A 16,450-nucleotide genomic window follows, 5' to 3' on the forward strand; every position below is an offset into this window, starting at 1 on the left:
ATATATTACAAAGCACGTCGTTCGTCATTTTGCAGTCGAAGTCGTAAAATACCGGCTGTTTCCATTTAGATACGAGTCCTGACGAATAAAATGAATATAATAATTTAAATTTTATTAAATGTTTATCGCAAGATATATCTACCTGTGAGCATCGCTACCTGCACATAGCTGACAGGTTCCAGTGTTGAGTCCGACGAGGTATCATAACAGTAAGTCTGCCTGACCTTCATCTCGTCGAAACTCAAAACACACACCTTTTGAATGGTATCCATTTGCGTGGAGGCATTTAATAATTTAAATACCGGCTTTATTAAACCTCTGGATACGTCGATTTTTTGTGCCCAACTTTGTAGCGTGCGAACGCCAGGTAGCGGAAAACCTTTTTTGTACATTAGTTTAAATGCTTTCGGACTTGCGGCGTACAACGTGATGGAATTCGCGATGTCTTCTTGACTCCAAGTAGGTTTCCTAATGNCACAATTTGCCACTGCACACTTCATTTTGCCTTAGTATAAGTTTATAAAGTTTAAATAATCGCTTTGAATTGCTTAAAATCTCGCAGAAATAACACACAAATAAATTGCTAAGTTCAAAATCAACCATTGCACCAGTGTGACGTCATACAAACAGCTGATTCTGTCAAATTCGTTAAGAGAAAAATAGCGGTACCGAGATCGGCGCAACCTTTGTATTCTCTCAATCGTGTCTACGATGCATATAACCTGCCTATGTATCTGTGTGTAGCAGGACTACGTCTGCCCGGGCTTACTAGTTGATATATAAATAATTACCTAAAAAGGAAAATGGTGTTTACTTTTGCATGAAAAATTAACAAAACAGTTGGTATTACATAACTTGGCAACGTGGTTGAATTAATCTGCTCCTTGGAGAAATCTTTTGAAAGTAGTACTTCCGTAAAGTGAAAATAGTGATGAAGATGATGATGAGGATAATTATGATAATGAATATTATTATTATTATTGTTATTATTATTATTATTATTATTATTATTATTATTATTATTATGAGCTTTGAGCACTGCGACCTCTAGGGTAGTCTATTGTGCGTGGCCCTATACCCTATACGTGAAGGCTTTTAATATAAGCTACAACTTGGGTGGGGTTTTTGTTCCATATTTCGAATGGATTAAATGTTGTACCACCTAGGTGAGCGAGTCTGCGTCTAACAACACAACACAGAGCAACACATTCACAAAGGATGTGTTCTGGCGCTTCTTGGTCCATCACACAGAAGCGACAGACGCTCGTGTCTGAAAGATTCATCCCAGCAAAAAATCGGTAATCGCTTTTAGTGGTAACGTGTTCTAGAAGGCATAGCGTTATGATGCCTTCGAATTTTTTCGCTTCTTTTAGGCATTGCCGGTAATGCAAAGTAGAATGTCCAACAATATTTTATTTATTTCGCTTCTTTGTTTGATTTCGGGGAATGCAAAGTAGAATGTCCTATACTATTTCTTTTTTAATTCGTTTCTTTGCTTCATTTTCGGAAATGTAAAGTAGAATGTCCTACAATATTTTATTTGTTTCGCTTCTTTGCTTCATTTCAGGGAATGCAAAGTAGAATGTCCTACAAGATTTTTTTTATTTCGCTTCTTTGCTTCATTTCGGAGAATGCAAAGTAGAATGCTGCATCGTAGTCAGCTGAAAAATAGAATGAATATCCAAAAATTCTTTTTCTACCGTTACTTTCTGTGGAAATTTGTCTCGCATAAAGATCATGTTTTGCTTTGTTAAATTTGCAGCGAAGTTGAAGTCAGTCAATGAAGTGAAGTACAAGAGCGAGGAAGTACAATTTTAAGCTTAGTTAAATATGCATGTATGTACATACCGATTTTTAAGAAAATTTAAATACCTAAATAAATACATATGTATGTATAAAAGCTGATTTATAAAAATTTTAATTAATTTTAATCTTTTAAGACATTTTCTGATTTCAGTTTAATATAAATAAGTATGTACTTATCTAGGCATTCTACATTAGTTTCTCTCTAAGGTATTCTTTGTTCGCTTCTCTGGATTCTATTTATCCATGCGTTATCCCTTCGTTTGAAGGTAATGCTGCGGGTAAAGGCTTACCTCCAATGACATGGCCATGTTAAAATAAGGCCTTCTTGAAGCGAAAGGGTAAGCGATTCCCATCGCCTAGCTCGTTCCCACTTTCGTTTCTGTGGTAATCGTGTTTTTTGCTGGGATTTTACTGGGGTGATACCGCAGGGAACAATGTCCCGTGAAGTACCCAGTGAGAAGGTCCTCCGTGCCTAGATTTATGAGCTTCTTTGAAGCTTCTTGCGATGGACAGATGAACCGCTTAGCTTGTCTTTGTCCCGGACATATACTCCAGTGCCTATCGAATTTTTTGTCGACCCACTTGTTTATGACCTCCCTTAAGTTGGCTTTGGTGAACCTGCAAAAGGGTGCCGGGCCATGGAATAGTGTGGTAGCTCCGTGTTGAGCTAGGTGGGGCGCCTGTTCATTGCCGTCATGGCCCTCATGCCCGGCACCCAGCCCAGTAATACTGTGTTCTTGCTTCCAAGACCGTTTAGGGTGTTGAGGCAGTCGTACACTAGTTTTGATGTTATTATGTGGGACCTCAGTGCTAGCAAGGCAGCCTGACTGTCCGACATAATGCAGATGTTTTTAGAGGATGTGCCGCTTCTGAGGCATTCTCTGCCACAGATATCGATCGCATGAATCTCTGCTTTGAAAATGGTGGGGTTGCTGCCCATTGGTATCGATCTTTTAAAATTCGGCCCAAATATACCAGCTCCAGTTTTTTCATCTTCCGTCAGTGTACCAAACTTCAGCTCCGGGTTTGGTGTAGGGATTTCCTGTGCTCCAGGATGCTCGGTCCACAATAGATACCTTGAAATTCCTAGAAATTACTAGTATCGGAGCTACTGCGTCCCTCATATGAATTATGGGGTCACTTGTGAATTTCATAAGGACCTTCATATGACTTGCCATGTTTCCGCTTGATAACTCGGAAGTATTTAGGATTCTCAGTGCCGAAAGACTGGCCTCCCTCTCTATTAGAATTGGGGAGGGCGGTATGCCTACAAGAGCACCAAGTGCATCAGCAGGACAGGTCCGCATAGACCCTGTTATACCAATGCACACCATTCAGTTTGCTTAGTTTTGCGCTAGCAGTTCTTTGTGTCGCTTTTGTCTACCATGCCAAGGATTCATAGGTGACTATCGGCTTCACAACTGTGTTGAATGACCAGTAAGTCATTTTTGGGGAGAGTCCCCATGCCTTCCCATAAAGTCGCGTGCTTTCGATGAATGCTCTCATTGCCTTGTTTACCGTTGCATCCAAATGTGCATTTCAGGTGAGTGTCTTATCCAGTCACACCCCCAGGTATTTTGCTTAATTCCCTATTCTAGTGCCGCCCAGAGTAAATTCTGTCCTTGATACCTTTTTCCTCCGGGTAAACGGAACCAGAATAGATTTAGTAGGATTAATGGATAATCCTTTGGTGTCACACCATCTTTACGTAATGCGCAGGGCTTGTTGCATGCAGTTGGAGATCGTTTCGCCATGCAACCCTGTTACACAAATTACCAGATCGTCTGCATAGCCTTGTGTTTCAAAGCCAGGGTCGGTTAGTAGGAAGAGGAGCTCGTGTATAACCATAGTCCACAGAAGAGGAGAGAGTACACCTTGAGGGCAACCTCTTGTGGCTGTAATAGATTCTTTCGTGCCCCCCAGCTCCATGATGATCTTCCTTGTTTTTAGCATAGAAAGCACCCAATTTATTAGGATGGGGCTTACTACCTTGCATATCAGGGCATCGCCAGCTATCTCTTTTGGATTTCCGCAATTCATTGTTATAAGAAGTTAGTGCAAGTTTGTACGGATTCCAATTACCCGTATTCTTTGCTCTATTGAATAGTTTTCTGGCTTGGCATCTCATTTGCTTAAGCTTATTGCTCCACCAAGGCACATCACGTTTGGATTTTACACTGAGAAAAAAACGCGTTGTAAGAATAAAATTTTGTTATTTGATTACCGTTTAAAAATGTTCGTAATTAAATCAAGTGAAAATTGTTAACAAAATGGATTTTTCTATTATACATACACTACGTATAATAGAAATATTCAATTCAAAAACGCCCGTATTAAAATGAAGAATTTTTCACTACACGGATGACGTTTTGCACGTATTGGATGCTTTTTATTACCTTCCTTTTATTAACTCGGGATGTAACTATGTAATATTGATGCGCCTAAAAGATGCAGCGATTTCTATTCTCAAGTTACATACCTGATGGCAGTACGAATGGTAATTATAATAGGGAGGCATCCGTTTTTTAAACTATAATTTTATTCATATGTAATTAAGAAAGGACATATATGTATACAAAGCATGCACAGCGGTGACAACACATACACACATACATGGTATGGCATAATGCACTAATCGCGCGCTGTGATGGTGATTCAAACTCAACATTTGAAAACACATTTAAATGTATGGCTGTAGCTGAGTGTGCAAAGATGCTTGATACAATCGGTTGCTGCCAAGAGGGTCCGGGTTCAATTACCATCAGACGGAACATAAAACTAAATTTTTTTTCTTCTTAATTATAATTTCGTATAAAAAGCATCTGTGCACTTCACAACGACATATTTTATAACGTACATACTCAAATTTAAAACGAGTTGGGTTGGTGCTCTTTCATATGCGTATTTTTTTAAATTTAGCACGTTTTTTTGAATTCAAACATTTTTTCCCTCAGCGTACCTTTCCTTGGGGACAGCTACTATTGAAAGCTATTCCAATGTCTGAATGAAGCTGTTCAGCTTCAGTCTCAAGCTCGTGTGCAGTCGTAATTTGACCACCATGGCTGTTTCCACGTTCTTCAATGAAGCGAAAGAGTTCCCATGATAATAATAGTGATGATATTAAGTTTGTTGTTTTTGTTCTGTTAGCGGCTACAACAACCCCGCCCAGATCGGTTAGTCCTTCAGTCGTTGTCGTCAAGCTCTACTAGCCGTATCCCCACGAATCGCGCAGCCTCAAAGGGGTTTGTACATAGGGACAGGGGCGTTAGTAGGGTGGAATTCAGTGGACATGCGAAGAGATGCTGTGAGTCATGGGGCGACTCTCCACATGCCGGGCATTCGTTTAGAACATCCTCGTTTAATCTGCTTAGGTATGAGTTCAACCTGCTGCAGTAACCAGAGCGCAGTTGAGCTATTGTGTTCCGAGTCTACCGAGGCAGACGAAGTTTTGTCACGTCTGATGACTGTGTGCTCAGAACGGCATTCACAGGTCGAGAGTCTACATAACTCGAGACTGTCCCTTTGTGAATGCCGTTCAAGTCCTGTCCATTAGCTGTCGGGCCCAGAGGTTGTTTGGTGAAAGTTCGTAGAGATGCCTCCTGACATGCCTAGGGCGAAGGCTCTTCTACAAGGAGTTGTCTGTTGGGGTAACCACGTCTGTGGCTCCCAACTAAAAACTGCTTGCAGAGCATTGTGGCAGACGAAGTTCTGTCTCGTCCACGTCTGATGGTTGTGTGCCCAGAACGGCATTCACAGGTCGAGAGTCTACATAACTCGAGATTGCCTCTCTGTGAATGCCGTTCAAGTCCTGTCGATAAGCTATCGGGTCCAGAGGTTGTTTGATGAAAGTTCGTAGAGATGCCTCCTGACATGCCTGGGCGAAGGCTCTTCTGCAAGGAGTTGTCTGTTGGGGTGGCCACGTATGTGGCTCACAACTAAAAACTGCTTGCAGGGCATTGTGTTAGGCTCCTTAATGGGGAGCATGTGGGTCTCGTCGTGCAGGTGGTGTTGCGGCGACATCAGGAGGCAACCTGTCGCTATCCTGAGTGCCGTGTTTTGGCAAGTCTGCAGCTTCACCACACGGGCGCTGCATAGTTCAGAACCGGTCTGCCAATTGCCTTGTACGTTGTCAGTAACGTTTCTTTGTATTCCGGTTAGCCACTTGAGGACCTTGTTGCAGCTTTGTACTCTGTTGACAATTGTGGTTGTATGCGCCGAGAAGGGGAGAAGAATGTCGAAGGTTACTCCGAGTATCTTCGGGTTGTTCACCGTCGGAATTGGCTAGCCATCGACGTGAATACCCAGTTGCAGTCTGACCTCCTTCGTCCAAGCGTGAAGTGAAAAGCGTTGCTTTGGAATTTAAAAAATGGGAAAAGGACATCACCCTGTGGAGCCCCTTGTTTTATTTTCCTAAGTTTGCTCGATTTGCTTCTAAAAGTTATTGACGATTGATGACCACTCAGATAATTCGCCGATCACCTTTTGAGTCCCTGTGAGAGAGAGGAGGCCCCTATGTCTTCTAGTAGCGTTGAATGGTGACAGGTTATAAGATCAATGGAAATAAGGTGAATTGACTTTAATTCCCACCCTGGTGCGAAATAAGATCAATTAACATTATTACCTTTTTAAAAACGAAATAAATTCCATTGACATTATTGCTCTTTCAAACCTTAAAACTGCTTAGCTTCGCGGCGGCCCGTGTTCGCGCGCCACACCACTTCACGCTACGCCGCGTGAAAACCAATCGATTAATTTAAATGATCTCGGTTCCAATATTAAATAATCAATAATTGTTTATACCCGCATTTTGGTACATTGGCTTGAATGTGCCATTTAATAAATAGTGTCGTCGTTCTTCTTAGCTGCTTTTAAATCCTGTCACAAATTGCTGCCGGAGACATGAATACAGTGTAAGAAAATTACTTTTCTATAATTGTTTCCTTATATAAAGGTTTGTTTCTTTTCCACCTTAGACATTTCGAATTCGTTCAAAATATGCTAATTTAAAATACATAATTCTTTCAGTGTTCCTCCGGGCTTTTTGAACATGGACTGCTTCTTCAATTTAATAGTGTTCGCATTATTTTTGTGGAAACGAAACATGTTTTGCAAGTTCTGGATCATTTCTACACTCTTTCTTCAAATATTTCTCGTATTCCAGCTGCGTTTTGCGTTTGGTTTTTCGCATTGTGTTTTTACTATAATTCGTAATTTTAAATTTTTTAATAAAATCAATTGGTGGTAGTTCATGATTGTGTGTGGATTAATAGCACCACACTGAGGATTTGGCAATAATCTTTGTCATCTATTAAAAAACAGCACCTACGGGGCAATGTTTATTGTAAGAACAACATTTTTTTCTATGAATCGACATACTTTAAGTATTGTTGATGCCATTTCCATTTGAATGAGGAAATAGCGCCGATGACTTTATTTCCAAATTTTTGTTGACTTTATTTCGCACCAAGGTTGAAAATAAAGACAAGATAGTAGGTATCCCTGCGATCGATGTCTGCTTCAATAAGACGATACTGCACGGTGTGATGCGTGATGAATGATAGGCCACCACCATTATCTCGCTCGCGATCTCGACGGTGCACGTTGTATCCGGCGCAATTCAATAATGTTAATTTGCCATGCAGCTTCGTCTCTTGGACCGCAGCTATTAATTCCGTGCGCACCCATGAAGACTTTTATCTCCTCGATCTAGCTCTGAAGTCCATTACAGTTAAGTTGTAAAATCTTCGTGTGCCTAGGGAGACTTATAGGAATGTGAGGTGTTAGTTAGGTACGTTGCCTAGCCGCCACATGCCGTGCTTTCTGCTGCAAAGGCTGTTGCCCTGTGCTTATAGTGGGCAGGTCGCAGTTGATATTTTCGACCGAGCAGCACAGCATGGGCCCTCGTCGGTGAAGTACCACAAACGGCAATAACGCAAAATTTACTTTATTTCACTTTTAAATGGGAAATAATACCAAAATCTGAGTTTTGCTTTATTTCCAACTAAGGTTGGAAATACAACAAATTTTGCCTTATTTCCCATTGCTTAGCTTATTTATACTATTTGTAACAAAAACCTACTTACAGAAGGAAAAAAAACTTTGTTTATTCGAAAAATACAATTAAATAAAAAAATTTTATATAATTCATATGAAGAAAGTAATATTCACAAAATATTTTTACTTATGAAAAGTCCAACAAAATATAGGAAAAGAGTCATTTTTAATAACTGCTCAGCAAATTGGACATAGCGGTTTTGCATGAATTTTATCGGCATGCTTTTTTAAATGTGTTGAAAATATTGCTGGAAAACCTTAAAATGTTTGCATGGAACCATGGCGCAGTAAAAAGGTGAAGTTATAGAACAGCTTTCCCGCTTTATTTTCTGGCATTCGGCTGTCTTATAGTCACATTTTAAAGACATGTTTTCAAATAAGACTGTGTCAAAATATTTCTTTTCACACTAATTTTACTTCACCTGGTATAATTCCACCATGAGTGGGGTGCATGCAATAACACCATACGCAATAATTCCCATTACTTGGACATTAAAAAACATTTTCAGAAGTGAACTAGTGTTATTTTATTATTATTCTGTTTTCTAAACGGTTATAATGGCAGTAGTGCATAATTGCGAAAGGAGGGGAGGGGGCGGAGGACGCAAGCGCGACGTCGACCGCGGCGCGCCGCGACGCTGGGCACTTTCAAAATTGCATACTTAGAAATGCGTCCATTTAACTTGTTCAAGTAATACTTTTTGTCAAATGTAACTGGGCGACTACCTACATATGTGCACTATTTTGCTTTATTACTGAAATTGTTAAGTTTAAAAGTTGGTCTTAATGAAATAAAGCAAACTTGTGTTATTTCACATTCAATTGCGAACACAAATTTGCGTTATTGCCGTTTGTGTTATTTCGTGTAAATTCGTTTAAACCATTAAAGTCGCCGGGGACCTGCGCAGCTGCAAAGGGCTCTGATGGTGTCGTGCAATTGGTTGGTCCTACTTATACGAACTGCGTGAGAATCGGGTACATCCAAATGCTTGGAGGGTGGTCAGTGTTGCGTTCATCCCCAAGGCCGGGGTTCTCAAGTGGGCTGGAGAAAAATTTTTTTCCTCCACTGAACCCTCTCCGAGGGTGCCGGCTGGAAATGGATACTCCAGTATGTTCTGTGCGTTGTCAGAACGGTATCCAGCTAAGATCAGGGGGACTTGCAGTAAGGCTCGCAGCTCTTCAATAGCACAGCCCATCGCAATGCTCGCTGATCATGGTACGGAGGTTTTCCTCAATCCAGGGTGTTAAGCGGACCGTGCCTATTGGACGACATTTGCAGTCGGGGGTAACAGACTGTATTTCTACGGTGCCTCACTGACACCGGGTCACCTCAGTAAGTAACGGTGACCTTACCATGGCATGGGTCGCTACCATGGCGGACGGACTTTTCCCCTTTTCACTCGCTAGGTCGCTGTGCCAGGCCACCTCGGCTTCGCTACAGGACGGCGCTGCTTCTCCTGGGTTTCCTCTTGGGTTCCATTTTTGGACAGTGACTGAGCGGGCGACCGTAAGAACCAAAAAGTTTGCAAAACCAAAAAAACAGCCTCGGACAATAAAAATCAGACAAACACCCACAACTAAGGAACACGACTAACAAGGACTCCGTAGACAGTACTTCGGACAACAAAACAAAGGGCTCACTTACCCTGGACACGACCAACAAGGACTGCACGGACAGACCTCGGCTGGGTAGTCCAAGCCTCTCCATGGAGAAGGAGCTCCTCCTATCCAGTCAGAAGATATTGACGCCAGGTGACGGATCAAGTACTGTGGGCCACAGTACTCCGTCATCTAATCAACAGCTTCCTACGGCTGCCAAGGGGCAGCCAAATATCAAACCCTTGACGTCGAAGCCACTTCGGGAAAAGCGATACCGGGCTCTATCTATCCTCGGTAGGACATAGCGGAATGAGACCAAAGGGACCGTGCACCCGAAGAGTGGCGGACACAGGATTTTATTTGGAGAGGGGCGATTGGAATCGACTTGTCGAATAACGTTAAATTACAGGCATCTAACTTCATTCACAGCGTAGTGACCAATCGAAGCTATATGACCTACAAGCATCCAACCTGCTTGAACCCTCATTTATTTTTCCCGCAAATAGAGGTTCTAGTAATTTTCAGGAAGTCCGAATTAAAATGTTTTGTGATATAATTTTACTTTAAGTAAGTTTCATGTGGTTAATGTGGCGCAAGGTCCATTTACAGAGTCCCATGTAATAAAACAATTATACTGTTTTGTAAAAAAGCACAAGATAAAAAGTTATGCTCTGGGTTTATTAAAGCAGTATATATTTGTGTATATTACATAAATACTTATTTTTTGATTATAACTTACCAACTTATTCGGAATTTCGATTATAATAATTTAAATTGTAAACTCAATTTTGCGCTTTCCTTTTGGGAATATTTCACCCCTATTGCGAGTGCCGACTAGGCGTAGATAAACGACTACTAAGCGATTGTCGATTACCGATCCTATTGTGAGTGTCGATTAGTCGCTCAATTAGCGACTGTGAATAGTTTTCAATCGCTCATCCTTCTATTGCTGTTTCTGAATCGATACGGGTTTGCGTGAATAAAATTGTTGTGATATAAATTAATAAATATTGGATAAAAAGTAAGTTATTTGGATCGAAAGTGTAAAAAAAATTAGTATGCATGTGTATGAATTGCAGATCAAAAGTGGTTAGCAATAAAAAGCAACTCAGGCGGTCAAGCTTATGCAGGTCTATCAGGACTTGGCTAAAGGGATTTCCAGCAAGACTCGGGCAAAACCCAGAAGGGAAGCCATAGCAGTAGAACTGAACAGCATATAACTCCATCTAAGCCATCCAGTCTTTTTTTTGCAGAACCTAAATCCTTTCACTACACGTGTATGTTAAAGTTTTTAGAATCGGTTCACGCTTTCGACACGACAACCGAAAATAATTGTACAAATGACTAAACCGTACCAAATTTCTTAAACTAGTTGCGTTCCAGACGCTTTACGATTTGCAGGTTTTTACAGGAAGTTGTTCCAGGTGGCCACCTCCCATAAGGTTTATTAATGGCGAAAACAGCTTTTCCTGCAAATCTTGAAGCATCTGGAACGCAACTACTATTCATGAAATTCACATATGTATGTACACACACTTCATCTTCCAACTCCGAGGGATTCGACGAATTTCGCAAATTTCCTCCTTGCTTTAGCTATCCCTACTAATCAAATAGCTTCCACATCAACTTCCTCATCACTGAACCATATCTCAACAGTATCCTTTTTTTAAATGTTATAATAAAAGCAATTATTTCAAAAATGATGTAACTGAAACAATAAAGAGACAAATGTAAACAATCAAACAGCTGTTTACAATTCAGTCAACCATTCACAATAATACAAATTTTTATCGATCAATTTGGGCAATACCAAAATAACAGATAATCGACTCAATCTACAAAATTCTATTCTACTGCCAGTCGACACTCGCAACAGGAGTGTTTGTATTATTCATTCAGCGCCAATTTCAATATCTAAGGGCCAGTTTCAGTGGCAGTTTATACTTAGATTGCCAATTGTTTGGCATATTTAGACAAAGTTGATCTGAAACCCAACAAAAGTTAAATGGCACTCAAACAACAATCCACAATTAAACTTAAGTGCTATTTTAATATTCATTTGAAATTGGCCCTTAGTTTATAGCAGCCAGCTTGGGCGTTTAAACTAAGTTGCACTACAGTGCACTGAAAAACTGGCCCTAAGTGTACGTGTAAAAGTGCCTATCAGTCTTTTTTCATTCATGGTACTATGGAACCATGTTTTTAACCGGCGAAGGGTAACTTCTTTCTGAAGTAGCGTTACTAGCTAGAAGTGTAGTCAGAATGCGGAGAATTTCGTTAATCAACGGAAAAGCATATTCGTCGTCCCATTTACCAAGAACTTCTGCTGCTGATTTTAGGTATGGCTTTTCGCTTACCTCATTTGTTCATCGTTCTGACCACACTTTATACTCTCCTTCCAAACTGAAAGCGTCTTTTTGTAGCGTATTATATTCCCTAAGTTTATATGTATGGAAGTAATAGTTCAACTCAAAAATGTTTATGTAATGTATATTTCGGCAATCTTTCTCGGAGATCGAGCTAAATATTATGCAATAGCGGTATAAATATTACCTTTCGATAATAATCTGCAGCGCTAGATGCCGATAATTAGCCCGAAAATGTCATCTATCCGCTCTCCGAGGAAGGACAATGTCCAAATAGTATAATTCCTTAGCGATATCGGTAACTAACACGGCAAGCGCTTTTTCTACGCATTTTGCTATTATCCCCCTACGATTGTCTGGTTACACAGTTGTGAAATGTGAAATTTTCTGCATTCACCGCGGAAATAGACAATAAGTAGTATCAAAAAGTTTGATTCGACATGCATACATATAGTTCTTATCATAACTTTACGACACTCACATACTGGCAAAATGTTACCATTTATTTTAAAATTTATTAATTTTAATTATTGTTTTTTAAAGGTATAGCATATTTTTAACAGAAACCATATAAATCTTTGTGCAAAATTAAAAAAGAAATCAACAAACTTTGTAAAAATTTCGAGCTTTTTAATTAGATTTTTTAGAAATATTTTGAGTATGCAGTTTTGTAGACCAATCTTTGTGCAAAATTAAAAAAGAAATCAACAAACTTTGTAAAAATTTCGAGCTTTTTAATTAGATTTTTTAGAAATATTTTGAGTATGCAGTTTTGTAGACCAATTTCAAGTACCATTAAGATTTGGGAATTTTTTTTCGTCGAAAGTGTTGCTCATTTTCTCCATACAACAAAAAAATCATCGAAAATGTTTTGTATGGAATAAAATGGCTAACATGGTCAACAAAAAAATGCCAAAATCAGTTACTTTAAACTTGCAGTATAATTAAATGGGCTAAAAAACTGCTTAATATTTCTTAAAAATCGAATTAAAAAGGTCGACATTTTTACGAGTTTGTGGATTTTTTAAAACGTTGCGCAAAGATTCAAGCTTGGTTTTGTATGGTTTTTGTTTAAGATTATACTATATTTTTATAAGCAAATAATGAAAATTAAAAACTATTAAGACAAATGGTCAAATCTTGCTAAATATAAATGCCGTAAAGTTATAACAAGGTCTATAAATTCATAGTATTTGCATACCTATTGTTGTAATTTTTAATTTAAGAGAATAACATGCTTTCTTATTCTATAAATAATCTTGTGCAAGCCTAATACTATGTCTCCATTGTGAGATTTAATGAAGATTTAGCCCTCTGACGAGATTTGACGTTAAATCTTTTGAGATTTACCATATAAAATTAAATCTCAAAAGGCAGATTATGTTAAATCTTCGTCAAATCTTCAATAATATTGATCAATAAGTACAATTTGTTGGATGTGGCAACCACAAATTCACATGCCATAAGTCAAATGACATTTGTGTTTTCAATATACAGTTGAGGACATTGAAATCTAGCCTATCATAAAAACATGAATTTTCGTATTTTTAGGGATTTTTATATTTTTGTTAGTTTGGGAGGAAAATTAGTAATACATATTTACATAACTTTGGTTGTAATAAATTAAGAAAATATTATTTTAAAAACTAAAAATTTAGAAGAAATGTTTTATAGTAATATCATGCAGAGTCTTCTCCGCTTTCTATAAGTCATTTACGCGCTGCGACAAAAAATTTATAAATTTCGGTAATGGTTCTGCTTCGATAACATTGCACCGAACATCCTCTAGAACTCAGTTCGTATTCATGATATGCCAAAGGCCCACGATTGGATTTTCGGTTCCCTCCTATGAATAAGAGAGTTCTACAAAAATTTTTCTTTCCGCAAATGTTTTTTACCGTTTTGATAATTTTTCTTAAATTCGGGAAAATGATTCGGAATATGGTACCATTCTTTACACTTTCCAAACTATATATTATACATACATATTTACCACGAATAAGAAGCCAATAATATTCAGAATTCATATAATGAAATTCCGCTTGGTACCTTCCTTTTATCTGTCTGTATATCAATGTCCGCAACTGTATTTATAAAATTATACATTTGAAAACGTCAAATATTTAAAAATGTGAACGTCAAACATATCTCGTTGTGGTAATGGAGACGGTTGTGATTTAGCAACTGGATTTATTAAATCTTAATGGATAAATCTCTCAATGGAGACATAGTATAAAAAAGGGATTATGATTGAAGATCAAAAAATAAATTTTTAATTTCTTTTCAAATTTCTCGTTCGAGGTAATATATTGTAACCGAAATTTTTTTCCCGATCCGCCACTGCACCCGAAGGACGCCGAAGACAGAAATCGTTTTCAGCCGGCGGTGGATGAGTACCGGTTGTACCAGGCCACCCAAAAAGAGGATGCGGGAAAGCCGAATAGGTCCCAGAATGAGGTCGAAAGAGCCCCAAAAAAGGGGAGGTTTTCTGCTGACCAAGCAAGTGCGGATACTGCAGCAAGGCCACGGCGTGGCTTCAGCGAGGTGCCAAGGGATAGCCTGTGGGTGGAACTTGTAGATGTGGTCTCAAACAAGGCGAAGCCGGTGCTTGACAAGTGTGGGGAGATTGAGACGGGCCGCCTCAAATGGTCGTTGACCAGGTCATGGCAGAGCCGGATGGCCATCTCCCCAGGACTCTGCGTAGGTAGTGCGCAGCTACAGGGTGGTCAAATGTGAGAACCAACTCTCAAAGGTTTTCCTGGAGAAGAGCTTGACGAGCATCAGTGATGCTTGGGAGAGCATGAGACTCAATCTCATCCCTGCCAGTGACATCCCCAAGAGGCCAAGAGCTCGCATTTGGCTCCCACGTGTGCAGATGGATAGCGCGGCACTTCTAAAATACCTGTGCACACACAACCGCGAAATCCCGATAAACGACTGGGTGATCCTTAAGGCTGAGGAGTCACAAACAACCTGTATGTCCTTCTTACACCTCTTTGGTGAGGAAAGCATCGAGCCTTTGGAAAAGGCCGACTGTGTCCTTCGCTCTGGTATCCGGCGAGCCAAAATAAAAATTTTCCTTGCGAACAATGGTGAAGAAGAAGAGTCTGACGTGGTCGACGATGCAAATAAGCCGCTGGAAGGCATGCTGCTCGCTGACCCAACTGCTGACCCAAATTGAAAATGGGTCTGAAGGTTGTCCAGATTACCCTCCAGCACTAGAGGCTGGTGGAGGAAGATGTCGACATCGCACTCATTTAGGAGCCCTGGGTATGGAACACCGAGGTTAATCGGAGGGTAAGCCTAGATCTTGTGTTCCGGTTAAATTTCAATACCATACTTTTCTTATCTCTTCCCACAGCTCATCGGATCTAACAACTACGAGACTCGAAGCGGATGGTGGTACTAGCATGGTCATCGCCTCGTGCTACATGCCACACAACGAGGACGCACTACCGGATGTGATTCGTTGTCTAGTGGTGAATTTTCAATCGGACAATCTACTTATCGGGTGCGATTTCAACTCCAGGCATTCGATCTGGGGCAGCTCGGAAATAAATACTCGCGGTGAGTTTCTTTTCGATTACATTCTTAGCACTAACCTAATAATTTGTAATCGGGGTAGCACTCCTACGTTCACGTTTTCTAGCACCGCTGCCTTCAGGGGCTGGGAAGAAGTGTTTTACATAACTCTAACTAACGATTGTAGTAGCAGAGGTAGCATTAAGGTGGACAACTGGATGGTATCTGCTCGGAAATCAATTTCTGATCATAGCTACATACTGTTCAACTTATCGGTTAGCCAGAATGTTTCCCTTCCTTTTCGTAACCCAAAGATAAAAAACTGGCGGCGGTTTGCCAGTGTTGTCAGTAGCAAACTTGGGAAACATCACAATCAGGGGCGCACCCAGGAATATATTTTAGGGGGGGTTTTATATTTCTGAAGATATATCACCGGAAAATACTGAAAATTTGCTTGATAATACGCTCTTTAAAATACATTTATGCAAGTTTTATGTACAGTATGTCATAAATAAATAAACGTTTTAAAATTCATAAACTGCACTTTATTTACATTAGATTAACAGAACTCAAACCCTTTTAACCGACTTCAAAAAAGGGGAGGTTATCAATTCGCCGGAATACATAACTTTTTTACCACGTGAACCGATTTCAATAATCCTTTTTTTATTGGAAAGATGGTACCTCAAGGGTCGTCCCGTAATTTGTTTTAGAGATCCGATGATTGGATCATGGAGAAATTAACGGTACCCCTAAATTTGTATATGAGAATTGAAGTCGGTTGTCTTCTTTCCTTAAAAACTACTTGTTTAATAAAAAGTTCTATAAACTCAATATGCGCTCAACTTTCAAAAGTACCTAATAAAAAATTTTAAAAAAGAGTCAGTAAAAATAAAAGTATTGATTCCATGAATTTTTGCACTTTTATGTTCATGTTTTCGATTTCTGGTTTTCGATAGATGGTGATTTTTCATGATTGCTCAAGAAAAACGAAAAGTTCATATAAAACGACGGACGAGAAATGGAAAAGAAATTTTCTTCTACCAAATTTGCATAAATCAGTTTGCAGCTCTCAAGAAAAAAATGCTCGTATATTTATTTCC

The 16,450-nt window shown here is 39.5% G+C and overlaps 1 protein-coding gene across 1 annotated transcript; it reads left to right on the plus strand.

Moving 5' to 3' along the window:
- Positions 1-15,063: 15,063 nt before the first annotated feature.
- On the plus strand, positions 15,064-15,515 carry LOC108373169 (uncharacterized). The gene is made up of 3 exons (XM_017629025.1): positions 15,064-15,122; positions 15,187-15,392; positions 15,451-15,515. The coding sequence occupies exons 1-3, from the start codon at positions 15,064-15,066 to the stop codon at positions 15,513-15,515; spliced, it is 330 nt and encodes a 109-aa protein (XP_017484514.1).
- The last annotated feature ends 935 nt before the right edge of the window (positions 15,516-16,450 follow it).

This window comes from Rhagoletis zephyria, unplaced genomic scaffold (genome assembly GCF_001687245.7).
Source record: "Rhagoletis zephyria isolate East Lansing unplaced genomic scaffold, Rhagoletis_zephyria_1.1 Rzeph_scaffold_06436, whole genome shotgun sequence".
NCBI classification, from domain to species: Eukaryota; Metazoa; Arthropoda; class Insecta; order Diptera; family Tephritidae; genus Rhagoletis; species Rhagoletis zephyria.

Bases quoted from the DNA above. Each gene is read 5' to 3' on its own strand.
- LOC108373169 (XM_017629025.1), top strand. From the start codon at position 15,064: ATGTCGACATCGCACTCATTTAGGAGCCCTGGGTATGGAACACCGAGG. The intron at 15,123-15,186 runs GTAAGCCTAGAT...CTCTTCCCACAG, and splicing joins ACACCGAGGTTAATCGGAGG to CTCATCGGATCTAACAACTA. The intron at 15,393-15,450 runs GTGAGTTTCTTT...TAATCGGGGTAG, and splicing joins CTCGGAAATAAATACTCGCG to CACTCCTACGTTCACGTTTT.